Consider the following 18518-nt stretch of genomic DNA (forward strand, 5'->3'; position numbering starts at 1 on the left):
ATTCACCCAATTTCACAGTAACCATGAGATAAAACAAAGTTCAGGAATATTCCTTTTTCCCATTGCTTTGCAAATTATGTACACTACAAACTGTATGATTAAATCGGTTCTGATATCGCTGTTTTACTAACCTGACAGCTTATTATTCTAAATAGGAAACCTTCATTTTGTTTGCAAATAATAAAGATTCTAACTACCAGCAAGAATAAGTCCTTACATTTAAAACGCACCTGTCATTTCAGATCCATCATGGCAGTGCCTGTTAGTGGACATCCATTCACCTGCTGCTGCCACGTCCTTCACCTTGTTGTGCCACTGCCACATTACCAGCCATCCCATTAAAGTGAATAGGACTGTCAGTAAGTCAACAGCGGGTCAGAAGAGGAGCCACTGTGGGACAGAGGTGGCAGTTGCTCTTTAAAAATTATTATTTAACCTCCCTGGCGGTATGATTCTTTTGGATTTTAGGTGCTGAAAGCGGTACCATTATTTTGCATGTAATTCTTGTGAATAAGCAGCCCAAACCAACTGTATACATTTATTATATATATATATATATGTATGTATGTATACATATATATATATATATATATATATATATATATATATATATATATATATATATATATATATACATATATATACATATATATATATATAATATATATGATAAATGTATACAGTTGGTTTGGGCTGCTCATTCACAAGAATTTTCGTGTGTGTGTATATATATATATATATATATATATATATATATATATATACTGTATATATATATATATATATATATACATAAAATGTACAGTATAACTGCATTATTTTGAATGGTATCAGTGTGTTTGGTGTGTTTTTACATTTGAATTTGCCGCCGGTTCCACCCCCCCCTGCGAACGTCACGGGGAGGAAGATCCGCCGCGAGACACCGCCGAGACACATCGCTGGATCCCGGTGACAAGGTAAGTAACCTCTTTTACAGGATCCAGCGATGCTTCTGGCGGTACCCCGGGTGTGGCTCGGGGTTACCGCTTTTGGCTCTGAAATGTAACCCCAAGCCACACTCGGGAATACCTCTAAGAAGGTTAAATCGAGTTGATATAAATCAAGCCTTTTTACTAGTGATTTAAATCATGATTTAAATCGACTCCACCCTGCAATATACCAACAGATTGGGGAAGCCAGAGTTTGGATCAGCCTACCAGTTTGAACAAACCGTATCAAAGCACTACTTTTTCTGTGCACAAAAATATATCAGTAACTATGATATACAGGTTCCCATGTATACTGCAGCTAAATTAGGCAACAAAGAGGGAGTTAACATTACTGCCAGAGTGAAAGAGCCCTCAGTACATTGAGAGGTTCACAGAAGTCAAGAGCAAGGCATCAAATTGCATGTAACATGCCAATGCAATGCCAAACATTGCCAATGGCTATTAACCATTCCAACTCCAAATTCTTAGTTCAAAAACGCATTGAAAATGCACATCAAAACACATGTCAAGGCAGAGAGGAAATGCAAGTTGACACATAACAAAAAAGCTCAAAAAATGCACACATATAGATCTAAAGAGGCCTTTCAGGTATAATTAAACAAAAATCCACAAAATGTGGGCTTTCGTGTTTCCAGCTATAATAAAAATAACCAGCAGCAGCACAGACAGGCATCCAAGGGAGCAGCCAGGCAACAGTTGGAATGCTGAAGTTTGCACTTTACCCCAATAAGAAGTTCAAAGCACAATAATCGTAGTAGTGGCTTTACAACCTACCAGATCGGGATTTGATGATATCACTAAACTCATTGTTTTGTTCTCCTTCAGATCTGTCCAGCTGAGCCCCGACGTTGGCCATTTTTCAGATTTTCCTTAATGACTGATTTCTGATAATTCCTTCAAGATTAAACTTTAGCACACTTTACACATACAAAACCTCCAGCGTTCACTTTCTGAGCCGAACTGCAGAGTCAGCTGTGAAAAACCTGCAAAAAAAATGCATAATGTCACCGAATCTACTAAGGAAACATGAGAAGAAAATAATTCATTCAATGGGTGCAATTTACTAAAACGTGATGATTTCCTTTCTCTCCTCTGTGTGATCCTATGACATGTGTACTGTATGGCTCTAGAAATTATACCGTTGGTCATACAGTTGTGACAAGTGTGCTCCATGCAATGATGAGAAAAAATAGAAACTGTACTGCTTATCTCTCCTATAAATGTTAAAATAAATATATATTAAGGGCTTTTTTTCTGCCAGAAAATGATGCGTTCCGTGTGCGTTTCCCACACCACAGGTGAACATGCTGCCCTTGCGATCTGCACGTGGGTGCCGATGTATTGTTAATAGCACCGCAAACGGGATGAGTTTGCGGGCAGCAAATTGAATGGTACCGCAGTATCATGTGGTTTGATGCAGTGCGTTTTGTAGTGCAAGCAATATTTATTTATTACCGTATATACTCGAGTATAAGCCGACCCGAGTATAAGCCGAGGCCCCTACTTTTACCACAAAAAGATGGGAAAAATGATTGACTCGAGTATAAGCCTAGGGTGAGAATGCAGGGTGGCGGGCATGGTACAGGAGAATGCAGGGTGGCAGGCATAGTACAGGAGAATGCAGGGTGGCTGGCATGGTACAGGAGAATGCAGGGTTGCTGGCATGGTACAAGGAGAATGCAGTGTGACTGGCATGGTACAAGGAGAATGCAGTGTGGCTAGCATGGTTCAGGAGAATGCAGTGTGGCTGGCATGGTTCAGGAGAATGCAGTGTGGCTGGCATGGTTTAGGAGAATACAGTGTGGCTGGCATGGTACAGGAGAATGCAGTGTGGCTGGCATGGTTCAGGAGAATGCAGTGTGGCTGGCATGGTTTAGGAGAATACAGTGTGGCTGGCATGGTACAGGAGAATGCAGTGTGGCTGGCATGGTTCAGGAGAATGCAGTGTGGCTGGCATGGTTTAGGAGAATACAGTGTGGCTGGCATGGTACAGGAGAATTCAGGGTGGCAAGCATGGTACAGGAGAATGCAGTGTGGCTAGCATGTACAGGAGAATTCAGGGTGGCAAGCATGGTACAAGAGGATGCGGGGTTGCGGGCATACTAGTGACGCTGTGTTTCACTTAACTAATCCAGAGGCGCCGTCATTGCGCACGCGCCGCCGCTCAGGAAAGCTGGTATACAGCTATTCCCGGCCTGTCCCGAGCGGTGGCGGCGCATGCGCGGCGCCATTTTTAAATCTTAAACACGTCGGAGTGGCCGGGAACTTTTTTTTTTTGTTGTTGACTCGAGTATAAGCCGAGGGGGACGTTTTCAGCACAAAAAAATGTGCTGAAAAACTCGGCTTATACTCGAGTATATAAGGTACTACTTTTCCCATGGTCCAGTGCAATTTGCAGCCCATTCAAATCAATGGGAACACGCGGAATTACAAATTACTGTGCAATCCTAGTGTGAACCAGCCCTTAAAGAGGAACTAAACTATATGGCATAATTTCTACCTATAGGTTTAATAACGCTTACCTATAGGTAATGTAAATATCTCCTAAACGTATACTGTTTAGAAAAATATTTACATTACATGCAGCTGATGATGTCATCAGCTCATGCACTCTAAAGGAACAGCCACCCATGCCATTCCTTCAGATACCTGTGCCATGAATGACAGCTCCCTTGTGCATGCGCGGGAGTTACGTCAACGCACCTCTGGCCAATCACACACCCAGAGTCTGCGGACCCGGAAGGAAGACCGGGTGAAGATGGACGCTGCCTGCAGCAATTACATCGCATCGATGGAGGGCTTTGTTTTCAGGTAAGTTTCACATAATGTGCTAGTATGCAATGCACACTAGCACATTATGCCTTTACCTTGCAGGTCCAAAAAAAAAAAAAAACAACTAGTGGTTTACAACCGCTTTAAAAGACATGATTGTTTCACAATCTGATAGTTACCAGACAGTTCTTATGTAGGTAGCCTAAGGCCGGCCATAGATGGTGGGAACTTCTGTCCTGTAACCTGAAATTTGCACGATAACAGGAGCCTACTGTGCTCTTCCAATGACTCGGTCATTACATGGATGCAGTGTACATGTAGTGGAAATGTGGCTCTGTTTTCTCCACATAAAAAAGAACAACTGGAATTTGGCTGCATGGAGGTTTTCCAGTACTATAAACAATTCATTAAGACAATAAATCATTTATTACAATAAATCATTGTAGGGCTGAAACAATAAGACCGCTGCGCAAATACGGTGTGACAAAAAGTATCTCAACGATTTCCATTTTATTCTCTAGGGTCTCTGCTAAATATATATATATATATATATATAATGTTTGGGGGTTCTAAGTAATTTTTTAGCAAAAACTACTGATTTTAACTTGTAAACAAGTGTCAGAAATAAGCCCGGTCCTTAAGTGGCTAAAGACTGTGTGCAGGGAGGATCAGCATCTGAACCTGCACACAGACATCGCATCTGATTCGCATCACATTGCTTTGCAGATCACATGCAAAGTCTATGCGATGCAAATTCAGCCATACTGAAATTGCATCGCATTCACACCAAAATGGTGCAGGACCCTTTTTTAGGTCCGCCCTGAAATCGGATTGCATGGGTGTTCTCACCTATGCGATCAGATTCCAGTACCATTAGATAGTTAGTTCGCACTGTGATCTACAAACCGATCTGGGGGTGTCATTAACTTTACATTGACACCCCCAGAGGTTCGCAGATCTCAGTGTGAACCAGTGTGCCATTAAGGTGCGATGCGGGAACCGGAACTGAATTGCAGGGTTTCTCGCATCGCATCAGTGTTAACCCAGACTATAGGCAAAACTTGGAGACTGATTAAAACAGGTTTTTATTGCTGTCTGTGTACCCATTAGGGAGATTCACCCTTTGTTTGTCATGGGGACACTGGTTCTGGTGAGCCTAATGACATTTCTCTTACTTTAGAAGGATTTCCTTTACTTTCTGTTTTAGCATCTAAAATGTAACTTAGACTGTTAAAGTTTTACTTTATCAAGAAAACAAGAAGAAAAAGGAAAAATTTATTTTCATTAAGAAAATGTACCTCCACTCCCCCGGCATCTAAATTTAGACATTCCAGCAGATTGTCTATAATTAATTCACTGCACTTCACTCCAAGCTTTATTTTGGGAGTTCGAATTAAGAAAGTTTCAAGTTACTTGGCCTGGAAGTTGTATGAGGAAAGGGAAAGGTTTGTTTTATCCTAGCATGCAAACCTGCTGCAACACACCTGCTTGCTTGAGCCATAAAAGAAGTTCCTCTAACTGACAGCAATGCGTTTATGGTGTCATTACAGCTTGTCAAACACAAAAAGTCCATAAAAATAAAATAGGATGGATACATTTTTGTAAATATAACCATGAACTGATAACAATTGAGAACATTCCCTGAGGTTCTGTACTAAGGGCTGCTTTTACACCAGATGCAGTCCAGTCCATATTTAATCTGCATCAAAAAAAAAAAAAAAAACGCACGCACAGCGTTTTCCGTATATTTCAATGGCCCAAGTTCACACCAGTGCAGTCAACAAAAGAAGAACATGCTGCATTTTTTCTGTATTTTATGCAGCAAAACGCAGCAGAACACACGTCCTGACTTGAGATGAAAGAAAAAAGGGGAGAAAAAGGTCCGAACACATCAAAAACACACCGGATGGCATGAAAAATGCAGAAATTGTGTGAAGTGAACCAGCCCTTAAGGTACCCTTATGTGGATGTCCATGGTCAGGTACCTGAAATTTCAAAAAGGGTTCAGCAGACATCAAATATCTGCTGATAACTTCAGAAACCATTCACCACTGAGAGATTTGAAGTGCATTTCCTGAACATCCAGGATTCACATTATATTTAATGACGCCTACTCACACCTGAACAACATATCGCTTAAAGGTCGAAAAGTCGCTTGAAGGTCGAAAAAGTAGGTCAGGTTTTTGGGGTAGAGTTACACATTTTTCATCCCTACAAACTTCAAAAGGAGCACCTGAAAATACTAAGAACTGTAAGAACTGTATGCAGAAATGCGCCAAAAATAAAAAAAAGCTTCAAATTTACCTGGGAACATTTTTTTTGTTATGTGAATGGGGCTCAGTGCCATTCTGATCAAGAAATGTCCCATGTGTTGTTTATGAAAACATTCAGCTGTATCTGTGCTCATTAGTTAAAAAAACATTGACAATCTGGTTGTTCCTTCACCAATGAACACCATAAATTCATAGAAAAAAATAAAATCACAATATTTTTAAAGCTGAAATCTAGTGAATTCTTTTTTTTTTTTGTTCTGCACCAGGGACGGTAAATGAATGATGAGTGTCCTGTGAGCTGGACACTCAGATACCACCCAGATGCCCCCACAGTGGTGATCTTTTAGTGCTGCAGGGGTTAATATGAGCGGTACCACCTGTGACAGGAACTCATCAAAAGTTGCCCACCTTTTCTGCCCCCCTCCTCTACTATTGCTTTCCACAATGAAAAGTGCTCTATGAATGAAGAAGGGACCTTTTATTTATCTGCCCATCCTTCAGTTTTGTGGGAAACAATAGTACAGGAATGTGGGGGGGGGGGGGGAAGGGAGGAGCCTTATTAGGCCCCCCTTTACCTCATGGGGCCGTATTGTCGGCGCTTTAACTATTTTCTGAGGTGATTTGAATGGGGCTTATTCTCATAGGTCAATTGGGGTCACATGACCTCGAAGGCTCTGGAAGGTTAGAAGGGTCAAGTGTGGATTGGTCAGTTAGGGTCTCTTGACCTCAGAACCTTCTGGAATAGCTTTGGGGGACTTATTTAAACAGCCTCCCTGACAGGTTTTTTCCAGTTACCTCAGAGGATTCATCACTGGAAATTCCCCTCCCAATCCTCATGGGGCCGTGTTGTCCACGCTTTAACTATTTTCTGAGGTGATTTGAATGGGGCTTATTCTCATAGGTCAATTGGGGTCACATGACCTTGAAGGCTCTGGAAGGTTAGAAGGCTCAAGTGTGGATTGGTCAGTTAGGGTCAGTTGACCTCAGAACCTTCTGGAATAGCTTTGGGGGGCTTACTGAACCGCTTGCCGACCGCCCACAGTAATATTACTGCGGCAGAGCGGCTCGGCTGCGTCCAGTCAGGTAGTACTACGTGACTGGAGTGCATGTGGTTTCGGCGTTGCGGTGGTGATTGCCACCTTTCTCCCACGATCATCCGGGAAACGGAGAGAAGACCCGCCCGCTTATGTAAACAAAGCAGGCCGATCTTCTCACTGGCAGGCAGGGACAGATCAGCAGTTTCAGCTAAGCTGAAACTGCGATCTCTCTGTGTCTATCATAGAACCATCCCCCCACACACAGTTAGTAAGCATATAGGCATACATTTAACCCCTTGATCACCCCCATGGTTAGCCCCTTCCCTGCCAGTGTCATTATTACAGTAACAGTGCATATTTTTAGCACTGATTACTGTAGTAATGTCACTGGTCCCCCCAAAAGTGTCAAAAATGTCAGTTAGGTTTCCGATCTGTCCACCGCAATGTCGCAGTCCCACTAAAAATCGCAGATCGCCACCATTACTAGTAAAAAAAAAAAACAATAAAAATGACATAAGGCTTTTTTCACACAGACATAATGCATGTCTATGGGAGTGCGGATGTCAGCGGATGACACCGCTGACATCCGATTGTGCGTCCATTCCGTTTTTTAAACGGAAGAAAAAACAGGGTTCTGTTCTGTTCCAAAAAACGAGGAAGTGCTGTTATTCGGCTCTCCTCGCCTCACACTGTAAGTGTGTGAGGCGAGGAGAGCCGATCAGCGGCTCCTCCTCACAGGGGAGACAAAGACAAGTAATCAGGGCACTGATGATCACAGAAAATTAAAATAAAATGCCAATCAGTGCCCACAGTGCCCACGATCAGTGCCCATAGTGCTTCCAGTCAGTGTCCATCAGTGCTTGCTCATCTAAGCACTGATGGGCACTGACTGGCAGCACTATGGACATTGATTGTGGGCACTGATGGTGCTGCCCATCAGTGCCGCCCGTCAGTGCTCATCAGTGCCATCCGTCAGTGCCCCCCGTCAGTGCCCATCAGTGCCGCCTCTCAGTGCCCATCAGTGACGCCTATCAGTGCCACCAATCAGTGCCCATCAGTGCGGCATATTAGTACCTCCTCATCAGTGCCACCTCATCAGTGCCTATAAGTGCCACCTCATCAGTGCCACCTCCTCAGTGCCCATCAGTGCAGCCTATCAGTGCCCATCAGTGCCGCCTCATCAGCGCACATCAGTGAAGGAGAAAAATTATTTTGTTTCAAAATTTTCTGTCTTTTTTCGTTATTTTTTGTAAGAAATAAAAAACCCAGCAGTGATTAAATACCACCAAAAGAAAGCTCTATTTGTGTGAAAAAAATTATACAAATTTCATATGGGTACAGTGTAGCATGACCACACAATTGTCATTCAAAATATGACAGCGCTGAAAGCTGAAAATTGGCCTGGGCAGGAAGGGGGTGAAAGTGCCCAGTATTGAAGTGGTTAAACTGAATGCTGGATCAGCCCAAGTCTTAGTGGCTGGCTTGAGTGGTGGTGATTTATGGATGAGTTTAATGTTGAAGATATTTAAGTTGAATAAAGTTTGATCATAATAAAACATTTTAATTAAACCAATAAACAGGGCTGCGGCCTATTTGCCTACGGTCCCATGGGCTTTCCCTTTCACTTTTGTGGGAAGCATTGTGAATGGAGGAGAGGGGCAGAAAGGGTGGGCATAGTCGGCCATGGGCGTCTGCAAGTGGGGGCAAGTGCCCACCCTGGAAATTTCCTGGCCTGCTCCAAAAGGGGAATCTTTGGGGACCCTGCTATAAAGGGAGATCTATGGGAGACCCTGGCCTGGCCTGCTCTAAAGGGGGATCTATGGAGACTCTGCTCTAAAGGGGATCTATGGGGACCCTGGCCTGGCCTAATCTAAAGGGATCTATGGGGACCCTGGTCTGCTCTAAAGAGGGTCAAATTGGCTAAGTATATATATATATATATATATATATATATATATATATATATATATAGATAGTTTGCAGGGAGATCCTGGAGTACCTTGTGGTGCAGGAAAACCTGGTGGCATGGGGAATATAGGTGAAAAGGTAAGACTAAAGAGGGATCTATGGGGACCCTGGCCTGCTCTAAAGAGGGATCTATGGGGACCCTGGCCTGCTCTAAAGAGGGATCTATGGGGGACCCTGGCCTGGCCTGCTCTAAAGGGGGGATCTATGAGGACCCTGCTTTAAAGTGGATCTATGGGTGACCCTTGCCTTCTCTAAAGGGGATCTATGGGGGCAAAAAGGGGCTGAGCATGGGGATCTATGGGGGCAAAAAGGGGCTGAGCATGGGTGACTTTAAAATGATGCCCCCCCCCCCTGCAGACGCCCATGCAGTCGGCACATATGAGGAATGCCTGTCACAGGTGAAACCACTTGTACTAACCCTGACAGCATCGGGAGATCACTTCTGCTGGGGAACCCAAGGCTGAGGATGGAAGATTTCAAGAACAGAGCAGCCACCAGCACATGGAACACTCATCCTTCGGCCTCATGCACACTGGATATTATCAAAACATCAGTAGAAAGCTGTAGCTGTAGGAGTCTTTTAAGCTTTTTTTGCAGTAGCATTTTTCAGCGTTTATTAGCTTTTTTTAGCAAAACTATACTCCCACAAAGGCTTGTGGCTCAAAAACTTTGATAATAGCCGCATTTTTTGGCGTTTTTTAACTTTTATCAGAGTTAGAGCGTTTTTACAGCTGAAAAACGCCTCCTAAAACCCAGTTGTTCTGGGGGGTTTTTTTGTTTACAGCCAGAAAACGCCCCTTCCAAAAAACTGTGTTAACAGCCTATATGTGCATGGACACATAGGATAACATACTGGCTGCAGAAAAAAACGTCTGACGCCAAAAACAGCAGCTGTAAAACCGTCCAGTGTGCATGAGGCCTTCATGTCAGTACAGTCCCTGGTGCTGATTTTAAAAATAAATAATAAATAAAAATAAATATATAAAAAATAATGAAATCACAGAACTTCAGCTTTAAATATCAGGTATTGATCCTTAACTTCTATTACTACTGTCTATATTCACTAGTGTGTCCATGACTGGAACTGCTCCTTTCTTGAAGATCCCCACCTCAATAAACTATTACTCAGGGAGGGAGGTCGATCTTTTCAGGGTGAGACAAGTCATCGAACAAAACGAGTTCTACAAGTGAGTGTATTTCATCTAGAGAAACATATTCTGTGGTCTTCTGGTGCTGATAAATGCCGAGGTGTCCCCATATGTCTCATGTGTCATCACATCAGACTTCAGGAATTTGGAACTCCTCGAAGTTGTTGGCAGGAGTAACTGCGGCCATGATTAGACAGGAAAAATAAACAGAGCAATTCTAATCTTGTTCTGAAATGCAGAGCACAGACATTTCCAGCTCTGTCAAAGCCAGAACCTGCAGTGGAGTCACCTAAGGTCCAAATGTGGCGTCTACAGAAATCACTATCAGCTGGTATTTGGTATCACTGCATACACTTGGGGCCCATTCACACCACTTGCACTGGGATGTGATGGGCAGCTTTGCAGTATTGTGCGCTGAAATAAAAGTACCAAATGCAGCCCTTTTTTCAGCGCAGTAGGTTGCAACGCAAACCACTACATTCCAACACTGCTGCTGTGAATAGAATTTAACTGCTTGCCAACCATATAACATACATATATAGCAGCAAGGCGGTACGAGTTAGGTGATCCAGCACCTCCAGGCAGTGAGCGTGCGCGCGCCACTTCTGCCGTGATTAGTGGGTGCGTGCGCGCCGCACAACAGAAACCGATCAATGGGTGTGTGCCAATGGATGACTGCCGGCATCCACTGATTGGCGAGGAGACACTCAGAACAGATCTCTGTCTATGTAAACAAGCAGGGAATAAAATCCAGCATATCCCTTAGTAAAAGCATCACATAGTAAACAAAAAAACAAAACTCTGTTTAGCCACACATTAAGAACCCATTCACATTAGCGCGACTTGTCAGGCGACTTGTCAGCCTGACAAGTCGTGGTAGGTCGCGGTCCATTGAGTAGTACAGGACCCGTTCTAATAGGAGCGACACAAGTCACTCCGACTTAGAAAAAGGGTCCTGTACTACTTCGGGGCGACCTGGGAGCGACTTGCATAGACTTCCATTATGTGAAGTCTCTGCAAGTCACGCCGAAGTCGCGGTGCACAGCGGTACACGCGGCTTCACAGGTCGCCCCCCGAAGTCGTGTCGCCTCAATGTGAATGGGCTCTTAACCTTTTGACCGCCCTAGATGTTTAACCCCTTCCCAGCCAGTGTCAATAGTACATTGACAGTGTATATTTTTTAGCACCGATCACTGCATTAGTATCACTGGTTCTCAAAAAGGGTCAAAAGTGTCAGTTAGTGTGTGATTGTCCACTGCAATATTGCAGTCCTACTATAAGACGGTGATCACCACCATTACTAAAAAGTAATTCAAAAAATAAATTCCAGAATATAACCCATAGTTTGTAGATGCTATAAAGTTTGCATAAACCAAACAATTTATGCCAAAAGCATGTAGCAGAATACATATGGGCCTACATTTATGAAGAAATAATAATATTAATAATAATATTTATATTATATAATAATTTATAATAATAAATAGAAATTCCAGTATACTTCATTTTGTAGACGCTATAACTTTTGGCTAAACCAATCAATATATGCTTACTGTATTGGGATTGTAGCATAAATACATATTGGCCTAAATTTATGAAGAAATTATTTTTTTTTAAATCAAAGCGCCACAGTGTGTCATTAGGGAGCCAGCTGCAACAGCCAGGAAGAGGCAGTTCACCTGATGACACCCATATGTACCTGTGCTGTAGAGCAGGGGGTCCTCAAACTATGGCCCTCCAGTTCTTCAGGAACTACAATTCCAATCATGCCTAGTCATGTCTGTGAATGTCAGAGTTTTACAATGCCTCATGGGATGTGATGTTCCTCAACAGCTGCAGGGCCGTAGCTTGGAGATACCTGCTGTAGAGTACCCAGAAGCCTCCTGGAATGCATAAGGGCAGTGTCCCAGAAGGCTACGGGCAATTGGCACGCCATTTCCTGGGAGATTTCTCTAAAAAAGATATTAGGCCCCACTGTCCTTAGCAATCAACAAGAACCCATGAAGCAAGGTGGGACCTAAAGAAGGAGGCTCCGCCTCCGAAACGCGCTGTCCATAGCAACCAGCAGAAGGTAGCATATCCCCTTGGATCCCTCCACTCCGTAGCCCCACACTGCGTACAGCCTCAGCCGAGGCTAATGCCAACCTTCCCAGCGGTGCATGACGGCGGACGGGTGCGCAGGCGCACTAGCATCGGCATGTAGCGACCTGGCGGGGGGAGCTGAAAGCAGGAAGTAATAGAGAGCGGGCTCATAGCGGCGTCTGCTGCGATAGAGGAGACCGGAGAACACCCCGGAGGGACGGGAGGAGGGAGAAGCTTCTGTTGATGTGCCGAAGTGCTTGTCCTATAAGGATAGAAATGTGAGTGCAACTTAACTGTTTTGTATTGTCCCCTATTAAAGCGATATTGTCCGAGGTCTGCGTGCGCTTCCCTTCTTTACAGTTTGGAACCCACTGTCCTTAGCTATTCACAGCCATTTGCATGTACCTGAACATGCAGTGGCCAATCATCTACAGGTATATACGCATATATTCTTGTGTGTGGATGAGGGAATGAGCTTTTGTATTCTGACAGCAGGGAGGCTTCCCCACAATTAGAATACACTAATCAGAGCTGCAGGCTATAGCCTGCAGTGCTGATCGAGTGGGAAAAATCTGACAGGGTGGCTGTACAAACCACAGTGCCCATACAGGGAACTAAATTCAGCCAGTCCCTGTTTAACTGGACACTTTTTGATCAATGTATAACCAGTTTAAAGGGGTAGTAAACTTTAAAAAAAAAGTTTTCCCCCTGCAAGGTAAAGGCATAGGGCACATGTGTCAAACACAAGGCCCGCGGGCCAAATCTGGCCCTCCAGTCCCTTTCATGTGGCCCTCACACCTCTCCTGGAGCTGCAGTAGAGCTCCAGCCCTCCTTTGGGCCTCCTGCAGACCCTGCACTTTCTGCTTCCCAGCTCTGCCACCAACTTCTTCCAAGCAGCAACAAAAGGTAAGGGGGTGCACTTTGATGTAAGAGAGGGTGGGGGTGGACTCTAAACATCTGATTTAAGGGGTTTGGGATACTCTGGACATCTAGTATTACAGATGCAGCCGGCCCTTTGAGGGCAATCATAATGCTGATGCGGCCCTCGATGAAGTTTCGTTTGACACCCCTCCTACTAAAAGTGGAGAGTGCAAAATCTGATGCAGCTCTACATAGAGACCAATCAGCTTCCAGGTTTTTTTTTTGTCAGTTGTATTGAACAAGCTGAAGTTAGAAGCAGATTGGCTTCCATGCAGAACTGCTCCAGATTTTCCACTCTCCAGGCTGACTTTGATTGACAGCAGCGGAAGCCAATGGCGCCACACTGCTGTCTCAGCCAATGAGGGGGGGTCCCGGGCAGCTGAGACACTCCTGCAACATCACTGGATAAAGATAGACTCAGGTAAGTATTAGGGGGGCCTGGGGGGGGGGGTGCTGCACAAAGAAGGCTTTTTTATCTTAATACATAGAATGCATTAAGATAAAAAAAAAAATCCTTCTGCCTTTACAACTCCATTAATGGGACACAGATTTTTTTAAGTTTTGGGCTTTGGTTTAAATGAACATATTCTCACCCAGCTCCAGCATCCTTCTAGATGGATCTTTAGGCCCCAGGGGGGTGGGGAAGGACTGTTCGATCACATGATCACTGTGATTGGCTGTGATAGTGGTCATATGATCAGGACATCCCGCCGGCTCTCAATCATTGCTAGAAATGAAGATCTGTCCTAGACGGTTCGGTCAATGTGGTGGGAATTTTCAGTGAGCATGCACAGAAACCTTGGCCGTCCATGGACAAATGTTAAAGCCCACCCTCTGTACCCCTGCATATGTGTTATGAGGGCAGATAGAGGTTAAAGCAGAACTGCATTCACTTTTTTCAACCACTTGCTGACCGCCCTATAGCAGTTTCACTGCTACAGGGCAGCAGCTGTGCCCCGGATCATGTATATATACGTGATCCCGCACTTCTGCAGGCAGGGGGCGCATGTGCACCACACCGCTTTTGCTGTAAATATTCTCAGCAGAAGCCGATCTGAAGGTGCCGGGCACTTGATGTCCATCGGCATCCACCAATTGTCAGTAGACAACACAGAACGGGGAATGATATGCCAATGTAAATAATGCAGATCGCCCTTTTTACAGGAGGGAAAGGATGGATTTTGTGTTCTTGCAAAGCAGAGACTCAAATCCATCTTTTCCCCTAGTAAAAGCAGCACACAACACACAAACACTGGCTAGGCACACAGTTAACCCTTTGATCGTCCTGGATGTTTAACCCCTTCCCAGTCAGTGTCATTAGTGCAGTGACAGTGCATATTTTTAGCACTGATCACTGTATTAGTGTCACTGGTTCCCGCAAAAAGTCAAAAGTGTCAGTTAGTGTCCGATTGCTCGCCGCAATATCACAGTCCTGCTATAAGACGGTGATTCCAGTATATAACCCATAGTTTGAAGACGCTATAAAGTTTGCGTAATTTATGCTTATTTGGGTTTTTTTCTTACCAAAAGCATGTAGCAGAATACCTATTGGTCTAAATTTATGAAGAAATTCAATTTTTTTTATTGGAAATGTAGCAAAAAGTAAAAAATATTGTTTTTGGTTTCAAATTTGCCAGTCTTTTTTTGTTTATAGCACATAAAAAAAACGCAGAGGTGATAAAATACCTTCAAAAGCTCTATTTGTGGGGAAAAAATTATACAGTTGTATTCGGGTACAGGGTTGCGCAATTTTCAGTTAAATTAGCGTAGTGCCGTATCGCAAAACGTGGCCTGGCCATGAAGGGGGGGGGGGGTAAATCTTCCTGAGGTCAAGTGGTTAATCTTACATTCATCAGGTTCCTTCTTCCCACTTTGTGCAAAAATTGGGGAGGCTTCCATATTTTTGTCGTAGGTAAGTATGACATCCCCCACCGCATCCATATCATGGATCCCACGAGGCTTTGGAGCTGTGTATATCCCCAGCACAGCGCCAACAGGTGGCCAGCTGCTAGAAGCTGGAAGAGACAGACAGACAGCCTCCTGATGCTGTCACAAAGAAGATGCCAGTGGCAGAATGGTGGGTGTCAATGTAATCCTAACAACATCCCACATGAAGATCGCAAATGTAGTGCAGCTCCCTGCATCGGATTGTGTTACCCACAGTACCATGTGATCCAGCATGCGCTACTACATATGGTGCGATCAAGTGCGATTTCAGCCCATTCAAATAAATAGGTTGAAGACCGGACCGCACAGGGAAATGGCCTGCGTTCCTGTGCGATTCTGGCCATTAGCCTAAGTTCACACTGAATGCGGGTTTGAAATCGTTCAGCTGAACTCGGACTATTTCAAACCGGCATTTTAGCCTGACTTCGGGGGAGATTTTGGGAGACATCTGTGCGGGTTCATGCACAGATATCTATTGAAATCACCCCCAAAGTCGCCAAAAGTAGTGCAGGAACTACTTTTGAGAATCGGTGCGGTGCTGCAAAGTTGGCGTTGCACTGATTCGGGCGGTGCCGTTGCCGGCAATAGGCTCTGATTTGGCATGCGATTTGACCTGTCAAATCATATGTCAAATCAGCCCGATGTGAACGGGGGCTTGTGAACGCCATCCCCCCAATGGCCAATGAAGACCAACACACAGCAAAAGATGCCGGAGAAGGACAGGCAAGTTTAGTTCTGTTTTAGGCCTCGTGCACACTAGGCATTTTTGATGCTGCTCCTAGGGGCGTCTGGCGGGGGGGGGGGGGGGGGGGTTCTGTCTCTAAATGCCCCTCCATGTTATCCTGTGTGTCCATGCATACATAGGCGTGTTTAGAGGCAGAAAAAAAAAAAGCACAGCCGATGCGTCCAGGAGCAGCAGAAAAAAAATGCTTGATGCGGTGTAAACGTGCGTTAAAGTGTTTGTTAACCCAACACTTCATATTCCTGATATGTGCCGCTGTACCATGTACTAGTATGATAAAGTATCCTGTTCTCTTTGTATTGCTTCCTTTATGTTAAATCCCTGATGTTCCTGCTAGCCCCCTTGCTTCCCTATTAAAAACTGACCACACTAAGCAGGAGAACACACTGTGGTCAGTTCTCTAGCAATGCAGGGAACTCAGTGTGCTCTCCTCCAATGATCGGACTTGTCCTGACATGCCCCCCGCTGCGCAGCCATTCTCTGGGAAGCTCAGTGTACTGCTGCTTCTCCTCCCCCCAGCTCTTATGCAGCTGAGAACAGAGGGAATGTGATCACTTAAAGTGGTAGTATCACGATTTTTTTAACTTTTAACTACAGGTAAGCCTATAATAAGGCTTCCCTGTAGGTACAATTAATATCTCCTAAACTGGCACAGTTTAGGAGATATTTGCAGTGCATGCAGCAGCTCGCACGAGCGGCGCATGCGCTCTGAAGGTCCGGCGGACCTTCAGCTTCCCTTGCCGGCAGCTTGCCGGAAAATCGCTCCCGCGTGCATGCGCGGGAGTGACGTCATCGCGGCTTCCGGCCAATCACAGCGCCGGAGCCGCCGAACCCGGAAGAGACGCCGTGGGATCATGTCAGCGCCCGCAGCGGTGTCCGGGGGTCCGTGACGGGGCTTCGTTCTAAGGTAAGTAATTCATAATGAGCTAGTATGCGATGCATACTAGCTCATTATGCCTTTGTCTTGCAGGGTTTGTTTTTTTTTTTTTTCCTGGGTTTACAACTGCTTTAAGCTCCATTCACATATAGGCGTCTCAGGTCCTGGGCAGAATTGCCGCAAATCTGCCTGTGATCCTGAACTATTGCAAGTTGGCGGACGCTTGTGTGATTCCCATGACTTGCAATAGCACCTCAAATGTGGCGCAATGTTGCCGTGATTGTAGCCCGACGTTCCGCGGTAAAATTGCGCAAACAGAATTGCAGGACGCCTGTGGCCCAAAAAAGTACTTCTTTTGGGCAACAGGCATTCCGTGATTCTGTTTGCGTGATTTTATCGCTATTTGTTAGGCGACAATCGCGGCAAAATCGCACCGTGTTTGGGGTGCCATTGCTAGTCACGGGAATCACACGGACGTCCCGCAACTTGCAGAGGTTTGTGATCGGGGACAGAATTGTGGTGATTCTGCCCGCGATCTGGGACGCCTATATGTGAATGGAGCCTTAGGCCCTGTTCACACCTGAGCGTTTTTCAGCTCGTAAAACGCTCATCTCTGAAGTTTCAAAACGCCACACAAGCAAAATCCCATTCATTTCAATGGCCGGTGTTCACATATGTGCGTTTTGTCGCCTGAAGCTCAAAAAAGTACATGAGCTTCTTTTTTCGGCAGATTAAAAGTGTTTTTGTTAGATGTCAATGCCTGCCTCCAAATACCTGCAAAATGCCAGAAAAATGCCCCCCCAAAAAATGAAACTCTCAGGTGTGAATGGAGCCTTATAAAAAAAGGATAAAATGTATTTATATATTTTTTTATATCTATACAAACATTTCTTTGCCTTTCCTTTCTATTTTAAACGGAATGAGTTGTTTTACAAGGTGATCGTTTACAGTCACTTTAATGCTAAACGCGTCAGACACTTAAGTGTTAATTCATTACAATGGGCAGAATTCATTATTTTGGCCAATGAAATGAAATTAATTATTAACGTTCAAGCACTTAATGCGCCTAAACGCGTTGCAAGTGTCACGCATTTTTTTTTCGCCTAAACGGCGCTGCCAGGAGGGAAGGCGTCTAGGAGAGATAGCAAAGCGTCCCGTGTGTATTAGATCATAGAGCGTGCAACAATCGCTCTGAGAAAGTGCCCATAAGAATGTATTTTGTCACGCTGCAGAGACGCGTGCGTGCGATCCCCCCGGACGCACAGAGGTGACGCTGTGATCACATAGGATAAATAATTGAGAGGTGTAATCCTACCTGGGAGGACTTCTTCCTTGTCTCATCCACTCTATGGATTGTCACCAGGAAAAGTCACCGACTTCCACTGATCGCCTACAAGTCAGCCAACATCCCGGCTGCTGGAAGTCCCGTCCAAGTGCTGCACCCTCCGCTCCCGGACAATCCACTCCTCCCCCCCACCATTACACTGACACTTCCACCTGGAACACGCTCCACTCTCCGCCTCCGAAAGAAGTTACATGAGCCTGCTGCTATCCCGCAATGGTGGCCGCCTCTCTTCCCACTAACTTTGTCTCCCAGCTTCACACTCCCACTTCGCTCGGGATTTCAGTGCGGGCGGCTGCCGTGAAACTGAGAGAACGTGGCAGAATCACAACACGGCCCCGCCCACTCACCTCTCCGCTCTCCTCTGCCTTCTATAGCACACAATGTACAGCCGACAGGCGCCACCTGCTGGATCATGTC

The 18518-nt window shown here is 44.9% G+C and overlaps 1 protein-coding gene across 2 annotated transcripts in view; it reads right to left on the bottom strand.

Annotated features, from left to right (window-relative positions):
• UTRN (utrophin) overlaps positions 1 to 18269 on the bottom strand; it is a gene marked incomplete at its 3' end in the record, with an annotated part of 1040500 nt that extends 1022231 nt beyond the window's left edge. For both annotated transcript variants that reach the window (XM_082249947.1, XM_082249941.1), the window contains exons 1-2: positions 18072 to 18269; positions 1764 to 1972 (exon numbers count right to left, since the gene is read on the bottom strand). In XM_082249947.1, coding sequence (XP_082106073.1) covers positions 1764 to 1845 — 82 coding nt within the window. In that variant the 5' untranslated portion in view covers positions 1846 to 1972; positions 18072 to 18269. The remainder of the gene's footprint in view (positions 1 to 1763; positions 1973 to 18071) is intronic.
• Positions 18270 to 18518: the final 249 nt, after the last annotated feature.

The sequence above is a fragment of the Pelophylax lessonae genome (assembly GCF_965119305.1).
Source record: "Pelophylax lessonae genome assembly, chromosome: 3".
In the NCBI taxonomy this organism is placed as follows: Eukaryota; Metazoa; Chordata; class Amphibia; order Anura; family Ranidae; genus Pelophylax; species Pelophylax lessonae.